The sequence below is a fragment of the Lates calcarifer genome, linkage group LG10 (genome assembly GCF_001640805.2).
Source record: "Lates calcarifer isolate ASB-BC8 linkage group LG10, TLL_Latcal_v3, whole genome shotgun sequence".
Lineage (NCBI taxonomy): Eukaryota > Metazoa > Chordata > Actinopteri > Centropomidae > Lates > Lates calcarifer.
In genome coordinates this window covers 3,565,859-3,593,305 of record NC_066842.1, presented here as the reverse complement: position 1 = coordinate 3,593,305, position 27,447 = coordinate 3,565,859, and the positions used below count along the sequence as shown (strand labels likewise).

General features: G+C 40.5%; 1 protein-coding gene across 1 annotated transcript in view; it reads left to right on the top strand.

The window, feature by feature from the left end:
* Window positions 1-461: 461 nt before the first annotated feature.
* The window catches only part of eif4g2b (eukaryotic translation initiation factor 4, gamma 2b), a 35,360-nt gene continuing 8,374 nt past the window's right edge, over window positions 462-27,447 (top strand). The window contains exons 1-4 of the mRNA XM_018672576.2: window positions 462-576; window positions 25,106-25,214; window positions 26,518-26,583; window positions 27,033-27,158. Of these exons, the coding sequence (XP_018528092.1) occupies window positions 462-576; window positions 25,106-25,214; window positions 26,518-26,583; window positions 27,033-27,158 (416 nt within the window). The remainder of the gene's footprint in view (window positions 577-25,105; window positions 25,215-26,517; window positions 26,584-27,032; window positions 27,159-27,447) is intronic.

Below are 27,447 nucleotides of genomic sequence, written 5' to 3'. Positions count from 1 at the left end.
AGATATGAATCAGAGGGCAGTCATACTACATTTTTCTGGCACAGAATTAGTTTATGTAGATGAATATGAGAGTACATATATAAATTAGGGTATGTAGGTGAATTACTAAATTAAGTGAATTTGATGTTTAAATGTGTGGTGTCCTTTTTCTTTTCAGGTTTTAGCTTAAGTTAAAAATGCTGGTGACAACAAATTGTATAATACTGTATGTCTGTTAATTTATTTGAAATACTGTAGATGGACATTGTAATCCTTTGTGGGCTGGACCAAACATCTGGCAGGGAATTAACATTTTTTAAGACTTGCTGATACAATAACATCTGCTATCCCAACTTTAATGCTGACAAGAACGTTTTTCATAAAAGTGTGTTCATGGTGAGATTAACTACCCACTTGGTAAATCTCATTTGGGGTGTGTGAGTGCATGTGTAAAAAAAAAAAAAGGTTTGACCTTTGGCATTATGGCGGAAATGAAGATAATGATTCTCAGCAGGGAGCTGCGGGTGTTTATCAAGACTTCCTCTCGCTTTGCCATGGAGTGTAATCACAACTCCTCTCAGATGGAAATTAGCTCAAGTGAGGCAGTGAACTGTGACAAGCTGATATAATTGACAAGCTGAATTCTGGAGGTAGCAAAAGTGAAGTAAACTAAGTGTCACTAACAACATGAACTGCTGTCAAAAAACAGAGCATCTTCCCCCTGTCCGCTGAGGAGGCTTTTTATTATAGCTCACAGGGCAGAGTCCCTGCAGAGGAGAGCTCGTCACAGCCCCGGCTGTTGCTATGCAACTATTGAACCTACTTGATGTGCAATGCTCTTGAAATGTTAAAAAGTTTCTACACACTTAGCTGAACACGTTGTCAACACAACTTTTCCAATAACAAAGAGTAAGATATAGGAAAGCCACAGTAAAGAAAACTCAGTCAGGCAGAAACAGCTGTGTATCAATCATCAGCGTGAGATAAATGTTTCCTAACTCAGCTGAAGATGATGTGTTTTTGTGTTAACATCTAATTGACATACCAGTCCAATCCCCATCTGAAACATTACTGAAGTCAATTAACTGTGTCTCAGTGTGTGGAGAACTATCTTAGCCTCCACTCTATATGTCATTTCACCTTATCACTTTACTTCTTGTTCTTGTACTTATTTTATTCCAACTATGCTACTAAATTACAGTTCGTATTGTTGTATATTGTATATACCTACGTTACTGTAATCTTTGTGGCATTTGTTGCATTTAGCTACTTGTTTATTTATTTTATGTTAGCCTTTATTTTATTAGCTTTATTCCTATATATTCCTTATAGTAGCTTTATTCCTACTCTCTCTTCACACTGTATTGCTTTTCTACCTCTGTATTGCAACTGGTGCACAGCAGTTTCCCTCGGGATAAATAAAGTTTCTTGAATCTTGAATCTTGAAAATTCCACTACAAATAAATAAATAAATAAAAATTACAGACAAAATTCAGCAAAATGTTCCAAAAATGTTACACAAAAGTCTAAATGACACAAATCTGTGTGGCTGTTTATTTGACCTCTTTAAAGAAACTTAGATTCAACTCACAGGTTCCATTTTCCATCTACTAGACTCCGGGGATCATATCTCATTACCTGTGGATCTACAGACGATAATCGAACATAAACTAATCATCATGTCACCTCTTAATACTGCCTCACATTTCTAACTAATCTCTCCTCACAGAACTGTGTCTTATTTTCTTAGTTGTAATTTATAATACATAAATCTTCCTGTAAAGTTGTCATTTGGCTTTTACTCTCTGACATTCACCCAGGAAAGTGAGAGGAATATTATAATTCTGAATATCAGAATCTATCTTTTTAAATACTTATCTCCCAGAGTCTTGTAAGATGGCTCTGAAAAATTAACAACTGAAACACAAAAGATCGATTTTCAGTGGAGCATTGCTTTAAAAGACATTGTGGGTTCAGACCAGAGAACACTAACAAGAACTGACTAGACACCAATCAGTGACACATTTAATGAGCTTCTGCCTCCTGAAAAAGAGCTATTTCCCTCCATTCTTAAAATACTCAATTATTAGTTTGCTCACTGGCTATGTAAGTTCTAACCAGCTCATTTATACTATTCGAACTGCAGTGCTTGTCATTGTTATTACCATGATCATGAATATTGATCACTAGAATTGTAGGAATTTCCCTCTGAGCTGCATCTTGAATAGACAATAAAACTACTGCTCTCTTCTCCTGAGCTTTCTCCAGCTCGTTGGAAGACCAAGGTCTGAATGAAAGAGAACTAGATGTCGGAGGTTTATCTGTCTGTACTCCACCTCCACATAGTCTCAGAGGGCAAGTCTGCAAGAAAAGAGAGGAGGTGAAAGAGGGCGATCGCTCTGAGGAGCAAAGCGGCCTTTAATGGAAGAGGACTCTGTAGAGTCAAGATATTGGCTCTCTCTTCTTACTCTGCTCCTTTAATGGAGCTGAAGCAAATGTCAGGTTGTTTCCCATCAGAGAGCTTCAAGCCAATCAGCACTTCCAATCTGACATGTAAACACAAGATTGAAAGACTTACTTTACATGCTTCTAAAGCAAAATTTCATCAGCTACGTCAAGAAAATAACAAAAACCTGCCTTTTACCTCCTCAAATACAGAGAGGCCATGTTCACCTTTTCCCTTTGGTCTGTTGCTGTCTCACTGTCTCTTTATTACTCTTTATTTTTTACACTATGATGTGTAAAATGCAGCTGTCTTGCCTTATTACTTCAACCACCCCCTCTAATGATAATCCTGAAAATAATAAATAATTGATAATGAAAATAACCTGCATGTTTTTGGACTGTGGGTGGAAACAAGCACCTGAGGGAAACCCACACAGAGATACAGGGAAAACCTACAAACAGAGTCTCCGGGTTTGAATACAGAACCTTGTGGCAACAGTGTTAACCAATGACAGTGAAGCATATTGCTGCCTCTTTCTACAAGCATTTTTAACAGCAGCACCATATTAACATAGTAACTCTAACCTTCCCCGTGGGCATCAATAAAGTTTCATTTTCCATCCTAAATCCAAGTGCAGAGCTTTAGTGAGGTGCCAGGTACAGTATATTTTTAGAATTTACCTGGTTCCCAAAAAAACATATTTCAGTTTCTCTCTGGCTGGAAAAATACCTCTCCTGTGGCAAACCTCCCTTTCTACATAAATGACTGTGAGAATCATGCCTGGTTCTCTACACTGTGGCATTGCTCAGCCATGCTGAAGGCATATCCTGTTCATTTTAATGCACACCAGCCTGCAACCAGCACCTCAATCTACTCAGGAGAAAATTACAAAGCCCAATCAATACAAACATGTCCTACAAAGTTAAATACCAGCTCGTCTGATAAACAGCCACTTCTCCCTGTCATACGCACAGAGGCAATCTGGCACTACAAATTACTGTAGTGGGACAGCGGAGAGGAGCAAGGCTTCATGGGAGGGAAATTTGTAATATTTATCCATTTTTTTATAAGTGTTGCACTTAACTGTTTTCCTGTCTGACTCATCCTCCGCTGATGTTGCTCATCCAGTCCATGCTGTGGCAGTGGGTCATTCAGACTATTCGGTGACTTCATTTTGTGACGTGTGCCGTACAAATCTTTCACATTACACTGCAAAAACACAAAAGTCACAGAGCAGAATGGTACTCAGAAAAGTAAGTGGGCACAGAGGACACATTCCTTGTTTTTTGCCGCGAGTGACGTGGCCACCCTGTTGAAGCATTTTCAGTTTAGGTTTTTTAAGAGCCAACAACTTGTCCAGCCACATCAGTCTCATCCATACATGTCCCTGTTTCTCTGTTGCTATATGAATGTACCTACTTAGATCAGGAAATTATCAATACCCCTGCTCACCCAGTAATAACTCAGGGATTAAATTTTCATACTGCAGCAGCTGATTGATTGATTTAATTTATCTTGTAAATGAAAATACACTATAGTGGGTCAATACACCTTGTGCAGTAGACAGTAAAGCCTTCACAATAAAGTCTAATTGGTTATTTCCATTAACTGACGGTTTAAAAAAACTGTTAAGCTCTTTAGCTCGGTCACACTCACTGCTTATTTTAAAGACCCAGAACAATGCCAGGTCTCCCCTACCAACTTGTTAACTGCATTTTGGTAGGGACATTATCACAGCAGGCAGTTAAGTGCCCCTGGCATCTCAGGTGTAAATCAATCCCTGATTAAATTGCAAAAATAAAAAAACACAGCAGGGCTTTGAGTACTAAGGACCAGGAGTGAGAGCTAGATTATGGCAACATTTCCAAATGCTCCATTTTGAGACGTTACAGGTTAAAATAAAAACAGATTCTGTCCATTACAAAAGAACATGAAGTAAATTTTGTCCAGTGGTGTCAGTCATTCTTTGGCTCTGTTCATTCATAGGTAGTTACTATAATCAGCTGTAAACCAGTATGTTAGACTGTTTCCCCCGAACGCTCACCTCAGAATAGACTATGAATAGCAATAAAAGAAGGGATGGATGTAGGATTTGTAACAACATGCTCTGCTCTTAGCAGAGGAGGGAGGTATAGTGGTGTGGATAGTTAAAATATATGTGTCTTGGCATCAGCTCAGCTGCATTAATGTATTGCCCATGTTTTATGAATCCACACATTAACCCCATAGTCTGAATTAGCTTTTTTGCTTTTGAAAAATTCAGTTACCATCTATAGGCCACAACATGCACTCTACCACACTGCTTTTAAACACAGGAAGCTCATTTATGTGCGGAGCTCGTTTGTGTATGATGACATGGTCGTGTTGGGGGAGACACTCTCTCAGTCTTTTCCCACAAAGTTGGGAGCACACTGTTGTCTAAAATGTGAGTGTATGCTGTAGCGTTAGAACAAGAGGCCCAGCCTGAACCATGAAAAACATCAGTCAGACTAAAATTACACCACAGAATGCAAACAGCCTGTCCATACAGCGTACCCTCTTCCTTTTTTATGTAACACTGAGGTGTGTTTGTTCGTTTGCTGGTTTACTGTTTGTGGTTGTGTGAGGATGTGCGACAGGATGCGATTTTATTTAAGGTGGATTCATTTCCCTCTTTGTGTTTTTTATTGATGTTGAAGTATATCATTAAAGTTGAGGGGTAAAACACATCTACTCGGTGCTTTCTGCTGTGAGCATACCTCTTGTCATTCCTCACTGCACTCACACCTCATCACATATAGCCTTCTCTCTCTCTCTCTCTCTCTCTCTCTCTCTCTCTCTCTCTTGATAAACCTGGACCAGAGGATAAATGAAGAGGCTGCTCTTTTTTTGAGCAGAACTAAAATTCGTTCTGGAGTTTTTGTATTGCTAAACACGTCAGTGTTGAGGAAAAAATAGTTTTAAAGTGAAGCAGCTTCTTCGTGAATCACAAGCCTTCAGCAGAAAAATAAATGGACTCTCCACAGTGTTTGTGGCTTTTTAGTGTTGACTCCTGAGGGGCAGAAGGAGGAGCTGAAGGATTTAATGTGCACCACTGCCACAACTGTTAAAGCATCAATAAGTGCATGGGCAGTAAAGCCCTCCTGGGTGTGAGATTGGCTCTATTGATTAGTCTCTCTGAAGATAACATCCTCACTTGTGGACCTGTCTCTTTTAAAAAATTTGGAAATTTAGTTAGTCAACCCCCCTCATTTTGTTCTCTAATCTTTCCTGCATGCTGAGAAACACTGGCATATTGGACACCACACCAAGAAATATCTCTCTGCATGCCAGTGAAGTTAAATGTTTAATTTGCAAAGGAAGTAAAAAGCACTCCACAAATCTCATTGAAACAGCTTTTGAGGCCAGTCAGATGTGTGTGTGTGTGTGTGTTCCAGACCGTGGTGGGCGAGTGTCTTAGCAGAGGTGAAATACACTGCTGGGTATTGATTGGAAACCATGTGATTCAACTTCTCTCCCTGCGGACTCTGCTCCCTCATCGTCTGTATCCGCCCGCATCGATTGGGTGGTGCAGGGAAGCTGGATCTGCACAACAACGTGGTCAAGCAGACGTCTGCTGCAGAGAAACCTTCCCACTTAGCCTTTAACCCTAATTGGTACGCCTTTGAGTTTTATTGTCAGATGTTTGTGCTTTGATTAGATATCCCTGAGCGAGGACACAGGCTGTAATTTGTCAGATGTTGTTTTGCATGTGTTGCAGACATCAGTCAGATTATTGATGTATAGTCTGAAACTTTTGTCCGTATCTAGTCTGTTAATTGTTATTGGTTTATGAAATCTACGAGGGTTCCACCTTTAAAACGCTGGTGATATAAAACTTCTGTAAGAATCAATAAGCTATTGTTTCTGGATTCCATAAATTTATCATGAAATCTAATGAACATTTAGTTTGTTTTGGAGTTATTGATTGCAGTGCAATAAACCTAAAACTCCTTATTGATCACAGAGACTAATATAAATTTCTAGGGGCCTTGCTCACAACACCAATCAGTATTTTTATAGTCAACAAACACCTCGGATGTGTGGTGCATGCAGTGCAGGCGGTTTCTTACTAAAGCTGGACACGTATTTTTGGTGCATGCTTAAGAAATATGCAGATTTATTCATCAGTGCTTGCTAATCATTAGTTATGGTCAGAGCTAGTTCTCAGGTATCTTACATGATTGTGGAGTATTATAACGTGGGTCTCACTGACTGGCTGTCAGGAGATCAGCTGTAAACAACCTTTAAAACAAACCCTATGCTTAGGCAAAGTTATTTAGAAGAGAAAATGTGGGTGAACAGTAAAGCCTCCACTGAAAGATACAGTGGGTGTCCCCAAACATCCATCACAGTTAAAGGCAGTGGTTTGTAAACTGGGAGGCAGAGCCACCTGTGCTTTGTCCTGCTTTAACAAGTTAAAATCTCTGCTGTAAGTTGTGAATCTGATTCATTTGGGGACTAAAAGGGCTCTGATACTAACAAGGCTATCAGGATTCAGGCTAGCCAGAGTTATTCAGAGAGCAAAGAGATGTGGAAAGTGCAAAATGGACAAGCTTTTGAAAGGGTTTTCAGGGAGGGCATGACACTGGTTCAAGTGGTACAGATGTTACAGACTTACAGGTGGAGTTTGGGTGAGAGTTAATCATGTTAGTTACTGAATATGATCAAGAAACGACAGGCAAAACTATGAAAATGACACCCAAGTTTTAATTAACTAAGTTCACCTTTTAATAGATATCTTTACATTGTTGTACTCTGCTGTTTTTTCTTGGCAAAACATTTCTCACTGGCTTCACATAAACACCCGTTTGACAGTCTGCAGACTGGAGCTGTGTGATCGTCAGTGGCCATTAGCATTCCATCTGATGCACATCCAAGTGCTGATCCTCGTTTAATTTGCTTCCCAGCTTTATCTGAAGCAGCAGAGATAATGCAAACATTCTCGCTTTGTTAATTGAAATCCTGATTAATTAACAGAGTGCCTTACTCAGTGTGATTGGTTCAAAAAAGCATTCATATCAGGCAGTACAAATCACACATACAGCAGCAAAAAGCAGACTCTGGAACTGCACTGTGTTGCCTTTTTCATCTTTCAAAACCTGACAGACTTCACTGAAATATGGATGGGTCTCGGGTTTTAAAACATTCTCTGTGTACTATGCTGAAACAACTGTAAAACAAATAACAATAGATCTGTTTTCCACCCAGAAGGGGAGGAAAGCTTGTCTGACTAATATTGAGTCCGTGGGGTTTCAGGCTCTCTGAGTCGGACTACCAGCAAAGTTAGTTGCTGCAGGATAGTTTTTCATGTGTCATTATTTCCTTGGACCAGTGAAACTAGATGTGAACCTATTTTCTCCAGGATTGTAGAACCTCCTAGATGTTCCGGTTGGGAGGAACTGTCCACTTCATTTACTCCCTCCATTTGTTAAGGCTTTTATGAAAGTCACGCACCATCTGCATGGTGAAAACACTTCTGGAAACTTCTCTTAGGAGTGTGTTCGCTGCTGCAAAACACTCACTGCCTAAGTTGTTAAATGAGGAGATTTATATTGTGGTTTTCAGCTGTCTATGTGACCTCTGCTGGGTTTTACCTCGGCGGCTAAAATTAAGTTGTTCGGTCAAACTAAAACGCATGCAGTGTTGGTAGGTTGGCATGGCCCTGCAGTGTGTTTTTCAGTAGTAGGTAAGAGTGTGATCAAAATCTATGGTTCAGCTCAGAGTAAGACATCAGCTGCCAGCGCTAGAAGCCTTCATCTGCTCCCCCAGGACTCTGTTTATGCATCATTTTGTTTTTGGACACACACACACACACACCTAAAACCTGAGTAACTTGAGAAGACATGTGTACCTAGTTATTCCAAAAACTGTTGTCTCCTCTGCCCAGGGATCACTGTCAGAGGATGAGAATAATTAGAAATGAAAAGAGGAGGAGAGTAAATAAAACATGACCTGCGGTGTTTGTTGATGATAATAAGCAGTGTCAAAAAGGTAAAATCCAGTTATGAGGTTAGAGATCCTTTGTTGGAGAGTGAGGTGTTTTAAATTAGGAACATTTTTACGCTGAGTCACTTAAGTGTCTATTTTGGCTTTGAGCTTTAAAGACAAACAGGTGATCATATTAGAACTGACTTCATTTATCAAGCAGGAAGGCTTCAAGTGGAAATGACTTTGTTTGAAATGACTTGTGCTGACTCATTATGAGACAGCAAGAATGAAGTGCAGTAGTATGCCAAAGGCGACTGCATGGACTTCAGTTCTGATGACGTTGTCCTGACTGGTGAGGAGTCTCAGGCATTTTAACCTCTGTTGACCTGCATGTGTGACGTCTCGTGTGTGTTGGTCAGATTTCCAAAGGTGTGAATTGCTGTGAAGGTGTCAGGGTCCTGACATCCCCTCCCTGACAGTTTCTGACCAATTCACACTCTAATAATTCATGTGCCTCTGACAACTCTAACGTGAGATTGTCATGTGACCTCGACAACTTGCAGGTGACGCTGAGGTGTGAAGAAACCACAGAGGTTAGGGAGGGTACTCCTTGGATATCCTATTGATATAGCAATATACCTATGTGCAGTCAATGAACACACACACTTTATTACTGGTTTTACCTCTGCCTTTCTCCCTTCACCTGCAAATTTAATCCAATCTATCAGAATTTTGGTAGATAAAATAATAGCTGTTTTTTGATATGCTGTAATCTGGTTTGGCAGATTCTTCCAGGTGCTTGGACAGTGGTCCTTAAACTGCAGCTTCCTCTACTGCAGGAGCATAATTGTCCCAGACAGGATTTAGGTATGCTCTAAAAATCTCGATGCAGATGCAGATGGAGAAAGAGATTAAAAACGTACAGTATTTGTGCAGCCTTGACAGATTTATACGTTCCTGAGTTTTATCTGTTGATTCATGTTTGCGTCTGTTTTTCTATCCACACTGTGACCTCCTGACCTTTTTCTGAAACAAGACATCAGGTCGACTTTGACATCAGTCTGAAAGCCTGTGCTAATACCTACAAAGATAATACTGCAGCATGCTCGCGCCTTGACTTAACAGCAGGACTCGGCGCTGACATTGACAGAGCCTTCATCTGCCTTTTGAGTTGTCAGCCTTTGTCACGTCTCCTGCTGCCATTTCTCACTACGCGCCGCTCCTTATTCTTTATGCTTGGGAAGAAACTCGGGTTTGTGATCTCTTATTTGAGGCTGGAGGTTTCTCTCTGCGATGCACTGCACACATTGCTTCTGGGCTGCCATGTTGCATCGACAACACAGCAGGATGCAAGAAGGCATGAGAGGATACATACTACTGAGGAGAGAACAGTGACATGAAAATCAGGTGTTGACGAAAGGTGTCAGGGGTAATCACTGTTGTTTGTGAGCAAACAACCTGATCCTCATGCTGAAATATGGAGGCTAAAATGTCACAAGTCTTAAGCTGCAGCCTTCTACTATATATAGTCGGTTTATATTCCTGTGGCAAGTTGCATACAGTGAGTCCAGTAGATGTTTCGACAGGGCGTTTGATTTGGAGTGACAGGCTGTGCTTTGTAGTATGATGAGTCCACTGGCCTGGTGCAAAAGAGCAACAGATAACATCCTCCTCCCCAAACTAACTATCAAGTGATTAATCGCAATAGCAAGAGAAAATACAACAGTACACCGTGTCTCATTAACTGAGAGATGCCCCATCATAACGAGTAATTAATGCAAACGGCAGCCAGCACTGATTGGCTGCCCACTAAGCCTCCATGCATCACGGCGTATGACTGCAAACATTTAGATGCGATGACCCAAACTCATCACCCGTCATATGTATATTTTGACAGTGGCGGCAGATGGAGTGTGCGCTCTGCGTGCAGTCTGGTGCACCGTCTGACATGACGGTCTTTCACCCGTGCGGTTCCCAGTTGGGTTGACGGCATGGAACCATATTTCATGATAACGCTGGCAGAGCAATAACAGGATATGAGCCGTTTTGCTGATGTTGTAGAAAAACAGTGAACCTGCAGTTTTAACACTTGATTGTTTTTTTTTTTTATCATGTTTGAATTGATAGCTGAAGTTGTGGCATTAATGTGCTGAGGGGGTTTCTTGGCTGTTTGTCCTCACTGGAACTCCACAGGCATTCATTTAAAAAAATACTATTTTCTATTTTCTTTTCTGTGCTGTGTGTGTTTCTGACACACAGTGACCACCGTTGCACACATGGATTAACCTGGGCACCACTGTCACCAGCACCACTTGTGCATTGTGTGTGCACCTTGTCACCTCTCAGTTCCTGTTCAGTACAGTCCACACAGCAGACTTCACCTAGCAGCTTCATTATATTCCCCGATACCAGATATCTGACTCCGCAGCTGCTAAATGCGCCACTACCAGCTAATTCACAAGCTAATTGCTAACTTTGTTAAATTAGCAGGGTTTTAAAGTGAAAATGTTTGCTCCATGAAACCAAAGGAGTTACCTTAAAGATGTTAAAACACTCTGCAGAGCTGAGGAGAACTGCACAAGAATAATTCTCCATGGGTTCCCTCCCCTCATTTTCCCTCCCTCTGTGTGACACCTTTCACATAGTCGTCTGATCCATTGTTAACTATGAAGTACTGAGATTTTGATAGTGGACCTCTCTGCAAGACAGGACCACCACATTATTTAACAATATGCGTCCCACCTGTTGTACTATTTCATTTTCGTGGTGCAAATCCCATTACGATTTTGCAGTTTCTCAAATTACCAAAACCAATAGTGAGCCTTCTGAGGCCCCAGGGAGGCTTAGTTATACTGTACTTTTCAAGAAAGATGCCAGACTTTACATTAGCGGAGCTCTGACAACAGAGATTTTAGAGTTGTCACTCAGGAACTGCATACTTTTTTGCAGCACAATGAGGTAGTCCTGAGTTACTTGTATTTGTTTTTGAGTGACAGAAAATAATGACTGAACTATAACAACTCAAACTTTATTTACACAGCACAAACATAACAAGCCCTTGGTGGCCTCACCAGTGATGATCTACAACATTCAACTGTTCATTCCTCAGAATCCCTCTGGAATCCATTATGTTGGCTTCCATTGTTCTGTCTGGTTTGTGGGTACAGAATTGAAAGGCTTCTTGCCCAGGCAAACACTAAAAAAACACAGTAAGTCATTCATTTACTGTTCTGTCTGCAGGTGAACGTCTGACAGCTGAGCTGCAGAAAAATACTGATATACTGTTGACAGAGTATATTAATTGGGCGATGTTTACTTGTGACCACTAAGATTCAGACTAGACCAAGAAATATCCAAAATATATACACTTATTGGAATTTCTGAGGGCTAAAAGTGCAGAATGTTTTAGTATTAATAATACAGCTTAAAGTTCTGCAAAGTTCCAATCAACAAATGCAATAACAAATCAGCACTTGCTTATCAGACATCACCTAATCACAGCTAATCGCCAGTAAGATTTAACAACACTCATTCCCCTGCGGCAAACGGTGTGTCATTGTACCGGTTAAGCTAATCTTCCCTCCTATCGCACCTTCTCATGCTGAATAGAGACGTTTAATTTCCCTTGTTGTTGTAGAAGATTAATTGCACATTAGCCTTGTTTTATTTGAATTAAAACACATCTTTCAAAGTCTCCACAGCAGACGTGTTGTGTCTGAGCCGGCCGCTGTCTGACAATATGGGCGGGATAACCGCTGGAACAGAATAATACTCTTTGCACAAACAAACAAGGCAACAAACTAAACAGAAAAGCGATGAATAAAGAAGAGAAGGGCATATTTGTTCACTCGCTGGTATAATCTGGGCATCTGGTTCTGTGTGATATGTGGTGATCCAGGAGACTAGCATATTTGTTTGTGTTTGTCCTCTATGTGTGTTTTTCTTCCTAAAGAACATCTGAGGACATCATTAAATGTTGAAAGGCAGAGACATAAATTAAACATTACCGTTTCATGTTGCCTCAGTTTTGTAAACTTTCTCAGAGAGTTCTTATCTCAGCCTCACATCTTAATTACACCCATGTACAAGCCACTCGGGTAAGTCTTTTCTCCATGAGGACTGAGCACAGAGAGGACGGAGGGAAAGTCACAGAGACGTTTGCCAACACTTGATTTGCATTACATGTGCACTGAGGATGGAAAATAGCAAGCAACTCAATGGAAGACAATTACCAAGCAGCCTGATGTCTTATTTATCATTTATGAGGGGGGAAAATTTACTCCTTGAATGCTTCTTCACTGTCAGAAATAACAAACCATGATGCTGACTCCCATCTAGAACAGATTTGGTGAGAAATGTTATTAAACACCATGCCCCATAAGCTTTTGACTAATGTGGATTACATACGACCAGACCGACAGAAAACCACATGTCCATAGGTGAATTTAGGGGCCATGGTGGGTCAGAGAGAGCAGAACAGTAAAGACATCTTTAGTAAACAGACATCATTGCATCTGAAAAGCTGAGAAAATGCCTGAAGAGGAGAATGTTGGTGGATAGCTATGGATATGGACAAAACCAAGTTGTGATAACATCAATATCTGAACTGCCAAGCGAGCTGCAGTCTTTGTTTAGCTTTAGTAAAGTCACAGATGTTTTAGTTTTATTGTAAAGTGCTGGATGCAAATCTGTCCCAGAGCATGGATGGTAAACTGTAGAAAACAGGCTTGAATTTACCAGCATGTCAGTGCAGCTGGCTGAACGCTTTGTGATTATTCAGGTGTGTGAATGACCCCACTTGATGTCTGTTACTCACAGCACAACACACAGTATAAAATGTCTGAGTTTCAGGTTCCCTCAGCTATAACAAGCCTGTGTCATTTTTCAATTAAAAAACAAGACTTTTTTTTTTTGGTTTGCTGACTTTAAGAGTCTCTGTGTGAATTAGTTTTAGTTAAACTGAGCTGCTATACGTAGGATTTGATCACAACCTTGCAAATTTCAGGGTTGTTGCATGTTTAAGTGTAGCAACATCATATTGTGCAGATGTAAGTGTGCAGGCATATAGATATTTAGGTATTTAAACATCGATGGAGTCACTCTTACCATCACATTTTCTTCCTCTGAGACAAACCATGTGTTTTCCCAGCAGTACAATCTTGTGCAGGGACTAAATTACTATTATGGTGATCCAACTTGTGAAGTTTTGGTTACAGTATAATTGCAGCAAATACTAGTTCCCCAAATGGGCTCTGAAGACCTCCAGGGCTCCTTAAGGCAGGTCCACAAAGTTCCAAGAATAGTTCAAATTTTCTTATTAGAAGAATCCATTACAGGGAGACAGTATAAAATGGCTAAAGAGTCTCAGCTGGAGTTCCTGAGGACAAATCTTATTCATATTATTAAATGAGGCTCTGCTGTTCTTTTGCCATTTGTATGAATAAGTGTGGAAAGTCTCTAACCACCAAGGTGTCCAATTAGATATCCATCAAACGCATAACTAACACCAGAGCTAAATTATGTATCTTCACAGTCACACCATCATCATGTAACGTGTTGGTCCTTTTAGTGCAATGACTGCTGATCTCATCATCATTATACTGCTGGATGTAGTTCTATTCAGTTCTATTTGGCTCTGTGGAGCGTTGTCCTTTGTTTGTCCCGCTTTGAAGTTTAATGCTGAAATCTCCTTTGTCAAAAGGACCAAAAAACATCTTTCATGTGGAAATGTAAAAAGGACCAGGTGGTAATTTGTTAGTTTAGAAAATCACAGACAAAAAGGGAAGGCAAGCTTCGGCATAGATTGTGGAGTCAATGTTAATTTCTAACTGTGCTCCATTGTTGATGTACCTTTCTCAGATGGCACTGCAAAATGAGGAATCACCTCTAATCCAAGTGTTGGAATATTAACATAAAAAACCCTTTGGGAGATAACATGAGGTCCAATTTCTTGCTCATTTGAATATAAATCAAAGGAAGGCATGTTGATGTCTCGCTCTTGCGCATCATCTATTGCGTTATTGCAATTGTCCAACCAAAATTCAATGAATCAATTTATTTTCCTAATGAGAATATATGGTCACAAAGACGACGACGTGCAACCCCACAACTGCCACATTTTGTCAATCAACACATTGAGAGAAATTTTCCAAAACGCAAACCAGATGCACCTCACACAGATTAACTGTAATTTGTGTCAGGGAGGTTCAGCGTCAGTAAAGGGGGAGAGAGGGCTGAGGCGCAGATAGAGTATGACACTAACTCTGCAGCTCACAGTGTTTCATCCACAGAGCTGTCCTGCCTATTAGCTGTGTGTCTGCCAGAGTCCTGACACTGTGAGGACTTGACAGCCCCACTGCAGAACCTCAAATTAACTTAATTTGGGTCTGGATGTCATCCTCTACAAAGCTGCCTCGGTTTTTCCTTGTCCTAACCTTTGACTACTACTTCTCTTGATGCCCACTCAGTCCAGGAACATAGCGTTTCTCTGAGCCTTGGAGGACTGAAGGCTTTAATGAGGGAGAGGATCGGCCTGAGCGGCGGCTTTTTAATTAGCAGCGAGGCTACTTTCCCGCTCAGTGGTCTCCTTCATTTCCATAGCAAGAAATTATTTACGGATGCTTTTGCTCTCTTTTGTGAGGCTGCCCATTACTATTTGGACGGCACAAATGACGGGGCGTGGTAATTGGCATGGTGCAAAATTACCACAGAGGTCCAGAGTAATGGTGTGTTTGAGTGCCATTTTGTGCCGCCACAGACCTCCTATATTGGGGAATAAAAAGAAAATGTGTATTCAGTGTATTCATATTTAGGCTCAGATTTTAATGCCAGCAGGGAGTAACCATTTTAAAGGCATAGAAAGAAAGAACACAAATCTTCATTTTGTTCACTTACAGCAAAAGCTTCCCATGAATATATTGGTGCACGACGCTCAATCTCAAAGCTTTACCTGGCCAACGCTTCATAATTTACTGTTTGGATTCTTTGTCTCTGAGATCAGTCACAATGTAAACTGTTAATAAAAGGCTTTTCTATATGTTCCACTGCCAGCATCAAGGGACCCGACCACCTCAGCCCCTCAGCATCTACTGTATGGAGAGTGACACTCCCTCCCAGGAGCCACCAGTCCTTTTTTATCATTCACATACAAACATATGCATCATGAATACTTAACATAAATCTATAAAATGGATTATCCCAGCCTTTTTTGCATGTGGAGAACAATCTCCACAAACAAAAAAGGCTTGAGCTTCAAGTGAACTTCTTTAAAATTTCAGTCCTTGGTTCTATCAGAGGGGTATATATCCTCAAGTCTAAATACACCGGAATACTCACAGTGAGCAACCCCACCCCTGGGACCGGGTTTCTTTGAACATTTTTACATAATCGAGCTCATATTGATTTTTGTTTTGAACTAGAGGGAAGAGTTTGAATAGGAAGTGCTAATATTTTAATCCTGCATTCCCAAGACGGAGAGATACTCGGTGAAGAGAAAAACACAAACAAACAAGATTTTGTTTCTTTCGTAAGAAAAAAAAAGTTGGAGAAAAGTTTTTCATGAAGATGGTATGTATAAATTTCCAGAGGGAAAACTTATCCCCTCCTGCAGTTCTGTACTTTGTGGAGGTTTTTACAGTGGAGTAATTCTCTTGCTCTTTATCCTGGAAATGCACTCTCACTCTGTACAAGTCGTAATTGGTCATTCTTGACTTCGACTTGCAGCTGACAAGTGATCAATTGCTCCACTTAGAGAAGTTTGTGGAAAAGTCTGTCAAAGACATCACCATCTTGTGATGAACCAGAAATTGACTGGAAGTTTGCAAACATGGGCTTGTATTGATTTTCACATGAAGAGTGAATTATTTCTCTCACGTCTCTTGTAGAGTCTGAAATTTGATATGAAGTCCCATTGCTTTCTGCACTCTAATTCAAACAAGCAGCCAGGAATGCCTTTCTTATGCGGAGAGCGATACCCTTTGCCACGGGCCACTCAAACAGTAATGCGTTCTTTTAGATTAGCCTGTCAGGTACAATGTAATTGACTGGGGAGATTAAAAAGAAGATATCACAGTGCATTATTGATTCGCATGTGAGGAGGGTCACATGTACCACGGTTTATCAGCACCTCGGCAGACAGCCTGGGAATGGGAGACTTTTTATAAAACCCTCCAGGGACAAGGGGGAAGGATTAAAGGGTTGCACACAGTCAATTGTTTTCAAGTTTGTGACTACAGCCAATTCATATTCTCATACCTACTATTACTGACCTTATATTGTAAAAAGGGTTATCTCACATAGTACATCAGACACCTCTCGACATGAATTACAGTAGAGAGAAGGCAATGCAGGTAATGGTGCTCTCAAATTTACATAACTACTAAGCTATGCTTCAGTACACACAACTAGAAGTCTACACCCTGCACTGTATGTTCTTAAACACAGCTGCTTGTCAAATATAAATGGCACTAGGTGTTATGGTTTAGGGATCACTAAAGTTTTTCGTCCAGTCAGTTTCACTGTGGCACTAGAAGTCAAGTGACCAAAATCATTGTACTTCTTTCTCTGGGGGCCATTACCACGTCATGACAATTTGTCCAGTGATTATTGAGATATTTCAGCATTGATCTTCCAATGTGGAACTCAGTGTTTTACAGGAGTTATTTTTTCACGGAACTGCCTCAGTTTTTTTTCTTCTTCTTTTTGTTTGCCAATTTTCCCATTTCCCAGAATACCCCTCAACAAGCCACAGATACAATATGTGGTGTGAAGTTGCGTAGGCGGTGGGAGATAGCAGAGCCAGAGTTTTTCCCGGTAAACAACACACGAGCGTCATACCCCTCTCTCAAAATGCATGTTTTACGCTTGCATCACCACAAGCTCTATCGAGGCTACTGTTGTGAAAAACTGAACCTCCACCTCCTCCATTATGACGGGGTTCCTCCTTCTGTGATGATTGAAAAGTGGATTCTTAGAAACGTGATGTTTACCTCACCTATAACGGCTATTACCCTGCATTTACCTGCTCTTGTGTGTGACTGGTCAGAGATTAGAAAACTACACTGACAAAACAAAGTGAAATGTACGTTGCTGTTATCTGCTTAAAACGAATCTAGTGTATATTTTTCTTGATAGTCCTAATGCTCATTGGCCAACAGCAGAGGACTTTGGTCATATTTTGTATAAACGCAGCGCTTGTGAAGCTGAAAAACAGCATGTAGCACACTGAGAAACCTCTTCCTCGGGTAAATAGAGGTTCTGAAATGTGTGAGAAAGGTCACACTCATCTCAAGGGGGAGAGCAAAGGAGCGTTTCATTCATATTTTCTATGTTCTCTGAAGGTCGTGGATGAATACACATAGAGGTAAGTTAAAGGTGAATCTGGTATAAATAGCCAGTGTGGAAAAGTACAAAGCGTGACCTTGTCAGCCAAATAATGTTTATGCTACTTTTGCAAAGTTAATTAAACTGCTTCAGCTTCAGTTATTGGCAGTCCAGACTGTCTGATGGCTTTCGGTGAACATAGTTTAATTTAAGACGTCGTTTTGGCACACAGCTACTCGAAAACTGTGCACAGAAAAAACTACTGTACGAGAAGTGGTTTGTATTTCACTCCTCTCGCTTTTAAACCGTCAGATCTTCCTTATCCCTTGTTCACCTTTGCAACATAGACAGATCTGTTCACTCAAGCTGGTTTTCAAAAGAAACTGGCAAAAAAAAAAAAACACAGAAGAAAGAAAAACTCATGCTGTAGCTGTCACTAAGCGATAAATGCGTCTTTGGAAAAGGTCATGCTGGTTGTTTTTTTAGTCACCAGCCCTCCATGCAGGTCTTTGACAGTACCCGGTTCTTTCAGATGCTCTTTTTAAATCCATATAACAGTAAAGTTTGATGCTTACAGTATGTGACAGCTTTATTTAGTTTAGACTGAAGCGATAACCCCATTCATCTGCTTTTACTGTGCATGCATATTTTACTTCCTTGTTAGTCATTTGCTCAGTCAGTGGCCTTTACTTATGGTAGAAGAACCTTTCTATAATGACAGGACATGTTTCTTAAGTAGAACAAAGTATAAAGAAATGACTGCTGCCATGCCTGTGCATAATGCTTAAGCATCATCCTGCAGCAGAAAGATTATCACATGTATGCGGCCGGTCTGAGCAGACATCCATGTGCAGCCCAAAATTTATGAACATATGGATTGAAAATGTCCACACATGTACGGACAGTGTAGTATAAACAAAACCACATGCATGTCTGCGGCTTGTAAATCAGCAATCTCTACACTCTCCACACTCAAACGCTGAGCTTTTTGAAAATGCTCTCTAGAGTGGGTAAATCAGAAAATGCTGTGGTGTTATAGGATTAGTTTTTGTTGCCATCATCTTTGTAGGATAACTCATTTTAAAATCAATACAGCTGAACACACAGTAAAGGTGTTGTCGTCTTTATTTTGTCGGAGAGAAAGTTGTGATTTGATGACGTCTTATTAGCAGGATTTACTGCTGGTCTCGGTTATTTGTGATCCCTAATGGTATTGCTGTTCTCCAAACTGAAACAGAAAATTGCAATATAGATGTACTAAGGAATTAAATAAAGTTTTGCTATAATAAAACACAGATTTGGTGATGATGGAGAACTGGAGGAAACAGAAATGATGTTTAACCAGCTGAGACTCAGCACAGTGACTGAACTGCCTGTCCTGTTCCTTGCCAGATGTTTCAGGGTCAGGGTGGATGGTGAGTTTTATTCTATAACCTGAAAAAGCTGGGTGTTTTGATTTAGAAGCTTATTGTGAACATAGTCAAGATAACTAGAGCCCAACCTTGTTTAATTTCCCCTGCAAGTTATCATCAGACAGCCGTGGCTTCTATCTCTCTGCACAAATATCAGTATGGATATGGAGGCAAGGTCCTGAGCTAATTAAATCTGTAATCACTTTATTCTTTAGAAACACAAAAGGGGGGTTGAGGTTGGTGTGAGGGTTGACTGGTGGTTTAAATGAGGGCCAGTGGACTGTTATTTAATAATAACAGCTAATTGGGTCAGAGATCTTTATCCTCATAAAGCAATAAGAAGGGTTACTGCAGACCTGCAAGATGAAAGTTTTCCTGAAGGAAGCAGGGAGAACAATGAAGATAGAGAGAGAGAAAGAGGTTAGAGAGAACAACATGATAGTGTTGTCAAGGGTACGGCACACAGGTGTTTTATTTTGTCTGCAGGGTTTGAAGTCAGTGGTTATGATAGGGGAAGGTAATAGGATTCAGGAGAGATCCGGACGGAGCGTGCATCCTAATGGAGCACAAAGCGACAGAGCAGCAAAAAGTCCATGAACCCTTTTGATGTCTTTCATCTCAATTGGAGGGCTCATCCTGCCCTCTAGTGGAGAATGAAAGAACTACAAGTGCAGTTGTCATTTTTAGGACAGTTTCAAGTAAATTCTGTTATGTTTTCCTATCTTTTTATTTATCTGTTCATACTTTCCTTTCTTTTGTTATTGTAGGAGTTTTCACTGTAAGAGCGTACAAATTCCTTCTCATCTGTCCTTCAACATCAAAATATTATAATCATGTCAAACATCCATAGTTTTATTTTCTCTGCTAAGTAATTGCTTTTCTTGTGCAGCTGAGTATCAGTCTAAAGGGGATGGGCAACTTGACATGAACACCTGCGCAATATCATGCAAAACAGCCCCGCAATCCACATCATAACTACCACTGAATCCTGCTAATTCTATGTGGCCATTTTAATTAAGATGCAGTTCATTTAAGGTGAAATTAAATGTTACCTGTTTATTTTTCTAATTACTCTTCTGCATATACACTTCAAAATAAGGCCACAATCAAATTACTAAATTACACCCTGCAGAGTTTGCTTACAAAGTTAGCTAACTACAGTTTGTATCATAGAGTTTTTTTTAACTGATTTTGAACAAATACTCATGTTTTTGCGTCCCAAATATTACAACACAGTTCAGCAGGTATGAAGCTGTGTAGTTAAAAGCCATGTCGTCTTCCTTTGTCTGAACCACTGACTGTTTTCCTGTCAGCTTTCCTTCCAGATCGAACCTGAAGGGTCAGTGTTCTTGGAATTCTGTGATCTGATTGAGATCTACCATAACACAGTCCCTTATGCAGGATAAGGGTTTCCACTCTGTCCCCATCCAGTGTGTGTGAGACTGTTGCTGTACTGTGGGTTATTTCCTTGTTGTCATTCCACTATTTTTTGTGTGTTCTACATATTCCAAGGGGAAAGGCCTGGGCCACTCAGGAAGCTGTGTGCATACCTGCATGTGTGATGTGTTGATGTTACACACATTATGTTATGCTTGAGTGCCGGAACAGTTCCAGTGTTGTGTCTGTGTTCTTTTATACAACTGCTACTGTTATTTGTGCAGCCTATTTGTTTGGCCCATTTTTCCACTGTCACAAGTCACCTGTCACGTTGTGTTTTATCATTTCCTAAATCTCAGTGGTCGCTCTGATTTCCTCTTTGCACGTCTAGACACCTAATGGGAACATAACTGCAGGGTTTCTTTCAACCAAACACCACACCAGCTCATTTCACTTGAACAGGAGAGGGGGAAACTAATCACTGGAATCAGCTCCTGTATTCTTGGTTGTTGGGAGTGAAAACCTGCAGTAAACATGACTGGTATGGTATGAAACAGCTCAATTATGTTTGCTACAGTTATATGTTTAATCTGCCTTTACATCGTCATCGACAGGATGAGCTGCAAAGTTCAAAGACGTACACGAACTGACCGTTTCATTTTCAGGGTCAAATATTGAGTATTGAGTTTAGATGTTTCTACAAAACCATTACATTTCCCACTTTGCGTCCTACTGTGAGCTGATGTATTTCTGGCAACAGTGCTGCAGGAAAGGTGAAGAGGTGGACTGTTGATTAACTGGAAGTGCCACGGGGAGTTTTGTGGTGTCTAGGGTGATGGAGGTCCCCAATTATTTTCCTGGCTGCATGGAGAGGAGGAGGTCGTGACCCATGCCCCTTCTCAGCAGACTGAGTGATGTGCGGCAGTTTGCCCTTGACCTGGACTGATGCAGCTCCAAACCTGGCAGTTGTGGATAAAGTGAAAATGAAGTAAAGTTATAACTGTTCGAGACTGGACTGTGACTGACAACGGACAGTAGATTTTCTTCAGCAGCCTTTAGCACAAGGGTAACAGGGTGGATGAAATCATAAATGGAAGGTCATGGATTCAAGCTTCCTGATGACTGATCCATCCATCAGAAGTCACGTGTACACTATCATAAGGAAGCTGTGTATGTACATTGATACAATAACTGTGCAACACATTAAAACAAAGCTCTGGTCACCTGAACCCTGAAATAAACCCACCTAATGATTTTCTTAATTATTAATCCATCAGAATTAAACAAGAAATACCTCAGAAATAACAGAAATGTTCTCTTTATGTTTCCCTCTATATCGCCCACAGTTTTTATATATTGATGTAAATCTACTCAAATTAAACTGAGACTTGACACTTTAACATAGTATTTGATTATTTTATTTTAAACTGAATGTGCTGAAGCACAGCATCTGTCCACTGCTTAACAGTCTGGGCTGTGCACTCACCGAGCAGACCAAGCAACAGAGTGGGGTAAAAAAAATGTGATCTCAGTGACCATGGGCATGATTGTTGGTGTCAGACAGGTGGGTTTGAGTATTTCTGAAACTCCTGATCTCCTGGGATTTTAAGCAGCAACAGGTTTACTCATGATGGTGTGAGAAACAAAAATCACTCAGTGAGCGGCAGTCCTGCAGACAGAAACACCTTGTTGATGAGAGAGGTCAGGGGAGAATGACCAGACTGGTTGAAGCTGATAGAAAGGCTGTGGTAACTCAGATAACCACTCTTCATGACTGTGGGGAGCAGAAATACATCTCAGAATACACAACACAGATGGACTATAACAGCAGAGGACCACATTGTAGTTTGAGAATTTGGTATCAACAACTTGAATCTATGGAACCAACCTGACTTGTGACAACACTCCAGACTAGTGTTGGTGTAATGGTGTTGGGAATGTTTTCTTGGCTACACTGTGGGCCCCTTAATGCCAGGCAATCGTGGTTTGACTGCCACGGCATGTGTATTGTTGCTGACCATGTGTATCCCTTTAATGGCCACTGTTTACCATCTTCCACTGCTCACTTCCAGCATGATAATGCACCGTGTGCATGAGTGTGCAGCTGACAAATCAGAAGAAATTGTGTGATACAGTCATATCAACATGGACCAGAATCTCAAAGGAATGTGGAATCAACACCATGAAAAATTGAGGCTGTTCTGAGAACAAATGGAGGAACTGCTCCTATGTGATGCTCCTAATCTAGTGCTCAGAGAGTGGATGTGTGTCTGTTATTAAGTCAACCATCAAACTGGGATTCTACATTATTTCATCAGTGTCAATCAAAAAATTACATGGTACATTGTAATTTTCTCAAAAAAAGAAGTGCCTGTCTTTCTTTATAGTACTGACACTAATTTCTAGAAGATGCAAATGTAAAAAAAAAAATACTTCTGGTAACACATAGGAGAGTACATATTATATCTTATCTCTGGTGTTATATCTTTATAAATGTTACCTCTCTTCATACAGTATAAACACACAAATATATGTATATCACAACTTTACTACATATAGAGTGGTGAAAAAAATCAAGCTTGCCAAAAAGGTTGCTATGACCCTCTCCAATTACCTTTCTTTAACTAATTTGTAATCCAGGCCCAAATATTATCCCAAATACAAACACTGAAAATGAATAGACTGACTCTTGAGACTTGTTTCAGTGCTATATTACCAAATTTAAGAATATGCTTTGGAAAAACAATACAGGACTATAGACAATTATTCAGTCTATTGGTTCTCCATAGCTAAATTCTGTTGAGGTAATAATAAAGTAAACATTAAGTTTCAAAAGCAAAATGAAAGTTACAGTTATCTAAAACTGTATTATGCTCATTTGTAGGACGTATTTGCATATCTTAAAACAACTTCAGGTCATATGATAAATATTGACATGGACGTTTTTCCACACATCCTGAATTCATTGTTATTATCTATTATTCACACTTCTGTTTAAGAATTTGCAGATTAATTTATTGGTTGGGAAACTAATTGTGTACTCTCTTAGAAGCAAATGAGCGCTTTAATCTTCATTAATTTGAGCAGATAACCAATATCTTTTCCTGCACTGCAGATGTTAAATTGTGTGTCAATCAACCAAAGAAGGCGGCTTCCTTTGTGCCAGGATGCCTCTCATTGGATGAATTGTGCTACTGGAACCGCCTTCAAATCACATCTTTCTTGTGATTGGTCAGAATTGAGATGGCAACAATATACGTGACCAATGCAAATTGTTGACTTTTCTGCCCCCATAAGGCAGCAAGCTTTTGAGCTCTCCTAGCTAGCTAACGCAAACAAGCCAGACGGCGAGCAGGGGATTGATGTGTGTGTTTGTGCGGTCATCTTTCTGCTTTTAGCTCTCCTGATATCCGTCGCAAAACTCGTTTTTCTTTTACAACTGTCTTATTTCTTCTTTGGTAGTCAAACAAAAATACAAAACTGAAGTTGCTTTGGTAAAGGTAAGGCAGATTTTTCTCCCTTACAAAACCGCACCGGTTCATCCAAAATGGCTTCTGCTAGCTAGCAAGCTAAGATAGTAACGTTTTACAGCAGCTTGTTTAAGCTAACTGTGGGATATTAGCTTAGGAGCCGGCAGATAGCCTAGCTTGCTGATGGCTCAGCTGATTTACATTCAAGTAGAAAATGGCGTCATCGCCTAGCTACTCTAACAGGTATTTGCATCAAAATAAACGTTGCAGAGCATCATTAACTGTCATTTAACATGGCTAGCTGCTTAGTTCCATTACATTGGATTCGGCCCGGGATCGCCTCTGTACTGGCCTTAAATCCTTATGTCAAGTCTCAGCCATGATGGGATGGCGATACAAGCACAGTCGACTGGAAACGTTAGCGGCTAACCACGCTGCCCTGCCCTATTTCGCTGCATTATGGTGTAGCAGTAACGTTAAGTTTGCAGGCTAGCCCCATCATCGATCAGAGCAGCAAACTAACATAGAGCATCATCAGATCAGACAGCAACAATATTCTCTTGTAACTGCAAACACATCCCCCCTCACGTTAGGTTACACAAGCGATTACACCCGTTGTAGACTGCATCATATAATGACACAGAAACGTGGTAAACGTATTAACAGTGTCGTGACGTAGCCAACTTATGGATTTAGCAACTTAGCTGGCTAATTAGGTACCGTTAGCGGGTGGCGTTAGCCCGTTAGCTGACGCACCTTTGCTTTGTTGTAGCCGAGAAAAGACGAGCAGAGATTCCTACGTTTTGGCATTTGCTGTCATTGTGCCAAACGAGCGCATCAGTCATCAACTACTATATTGAGATATGGTAGTCTATCGTGTTTATACTTGATTACAGTAAGGGGGGTTGCTGTGATAAATTGAGTTTTCGATAGAGGCTAGGCCTACAACAAAGACTTTGCTGCTGAACTGTTTATCAAGCTAAGCTGGCTAACTGACGTTGTCCTTAAAAACGTTGCATAACTCATATTGCCCTGATTAATGCCTGTTTAATAACATTACAGCTAATTGTGTCTATGCCCAGTCTATTACAATGTGTTGTTTTCCCCAACCCCAGTGCAGTCACTAATTACATTCCTTTTTCCTTCCTCAGCACCGTTTTCCCCCTCCCTTCCTATTATTATTATTCTTTTGAGTACTCTTCATTGTCAAGCCGCCAAAGTGGAGAGTGTGATTGCAGAAGGGGGTGCTTCTCGTTTCAGGTAATAAACCAAAGCTTACACAGGAAATACCAACATGGAGATCCTTTTTTTCCACGGATAGCCCTCTGCTAGCATTTTGGGCAGGAACTTCCGGCCTTTAGAACAAAGCAGGATGTGGGACGGCTCAAAATGGCTGTCAGACACTTCTCTTTGTCAAACCTTTTGTACAGGGGGGGTTGGGTAGACATAATGAGCCTTGGGAGGATTTCTGTCCTGTTGGTTGTGTGGTGCTGATAGCAGCTCGCTCCCAGTTTAGTGCACTCCGTTAACAGGATGCCTCACAATCTGTGTTAAGTTTTAAAATGTAAACAGAGGCTTCAAATGCTCAGGTATGCTGTATGTTAAATGTAAAGTTGGCAGTTGCATGGTTGCAGTCTAATTCTAAGTGAGTCTCAGAAATTTCACATGATATTTCAGGAGGCATTTGATTGTGTTGACCATTAAAATGATTAAACAGTCTTGACTTGCATTGAGTTCCCCACACTGCCATGAAAATTTGAGTATTATTGGACCGTGATGTGTGTGATCAAACAGAGCAGTCAGTGTGAAGTGACCTGTTCTGCTTTTTCCACTGCACCTGAAACCATGCATGTTGCCCAAGCCTTTGTACATCACATAAAGTTTTAAAGCTTCAACAGTCTAGACCACAACACTCACAGAGAGAAGATGGGGGGTAGTGAAACTTGCTAGCCGCATAACTGAAAACTAAATTAATGCTAATCCAGTAATAGATTCATTTTGTGAGCGATTACCAGATGTAAACCACAGAAATTAGCTATGAGACACAGTGTGGTTCTATCTGTGGAAGATGCAGTGTTGGCTAAAGCATGGATACATGTTTCAGCTTCAGTTGACTGAATTGTGCTTTAATGCATACGCCATTACCTTAGATGCACTGTATTTGCCATTGCTCTTTAAAAATGTGCGCATTGTCATTCTTGAAGCTGCATCTCTGGATCTAAGTAAGTTTTTGGCCAGGCCAAGCCATTATTCCTACTCAGTTTCTATTTTTAAATTATTCCTCAAAAACAACGAAATGATAAAATAAAAATAAAAACTTTTTTTTTAATCTTACTGGCTGATTGGATTGTATTCTTATACTTAAGTTTTAGTTGTTCCATTTCTAAATGTATCTCACTTATAAGTGAAGGTACTTGTTTCCAGCGCCCTTGTCAGTGTAAATGAAGACTAAGTGAATGAATAAACAGTACAGTTAATCTTCAGATGAAGATAAAGGATCATTTCATCTTGTGCAGTGTTGCATTTACCTAATGTGGTTTAATCTTTGTGTTTGCCTCTGCAGTGCTTCTTCGGGGGGAGGAGGTGGTAGGGGTGCACCTCAGCACTATCCCAAGACTGTCGGCAACAGGTTTGTCATTTAGCATTTTTTCTAGAGCATGTGTAATCTATAGTGATTCTATTAATAACACTGGCACCAGTGACGATTGTTAGTAGTTTGCTCCGCTGTAGAAAAAAAATAGACAACATTGTTGATAAGAGCGCCCGAATTCCAGGAAACTCTGATTTGAATACCCAGAAGTCCTGTAACATTATGTTGGTCAACCTGAGATAGTTCACGGACCTGGGCAGTCTGGGATCATTGCGGCTCCACTGTGTGTTAGACTGGTAAGAGACCAGGCAGTGCAGCATTTGCAGTATGAGTGTGCAGTCACTTGTAAAATAAGTATTGTAAGCGATTAGGTTTTATGCTACAACAAAGAGCTATATTACAAGGGCATCTGTGTGTTTTTCCTGCACCAACCACAATGTCATCATATTGTGTGCCACCTCGCTCAGTCTCTGCTTCTACTTCTGCAGCGAGTTCCTGGGGAAAACCCCAGGGCAAAGCGTTCAGAGATGGGTTCCTTCACGAAGCACTAGACGAGATGTCAACTCCAGCAACGAAAAAGAGCGACACGATGCAATCTTCAGGAAAGTGAGGGGGTAAGGTTCAAACCCATATGTATACTGGAAGAGTTATTTATCCATCCCCAAGACAAAACAACTTTTGTTACCTTCTCTTTGACCCTTTATCCAGTCTTACCCAGTAATAGTGTGCAAGAATTTTGATCTCTTGTGGCCCTTGTGTGGATTGTTGGCACTTGAACAATTTCAGTTGTGTGCAGTCCAATTCTCCCAAAATTTACAAAGCCCATCACATTGACAGATTAGTGTGGTTTGGCTTGCAAACATTCATTCAGGCCAGTAGAGCTCTCTGGAAGAAAATGCCGGT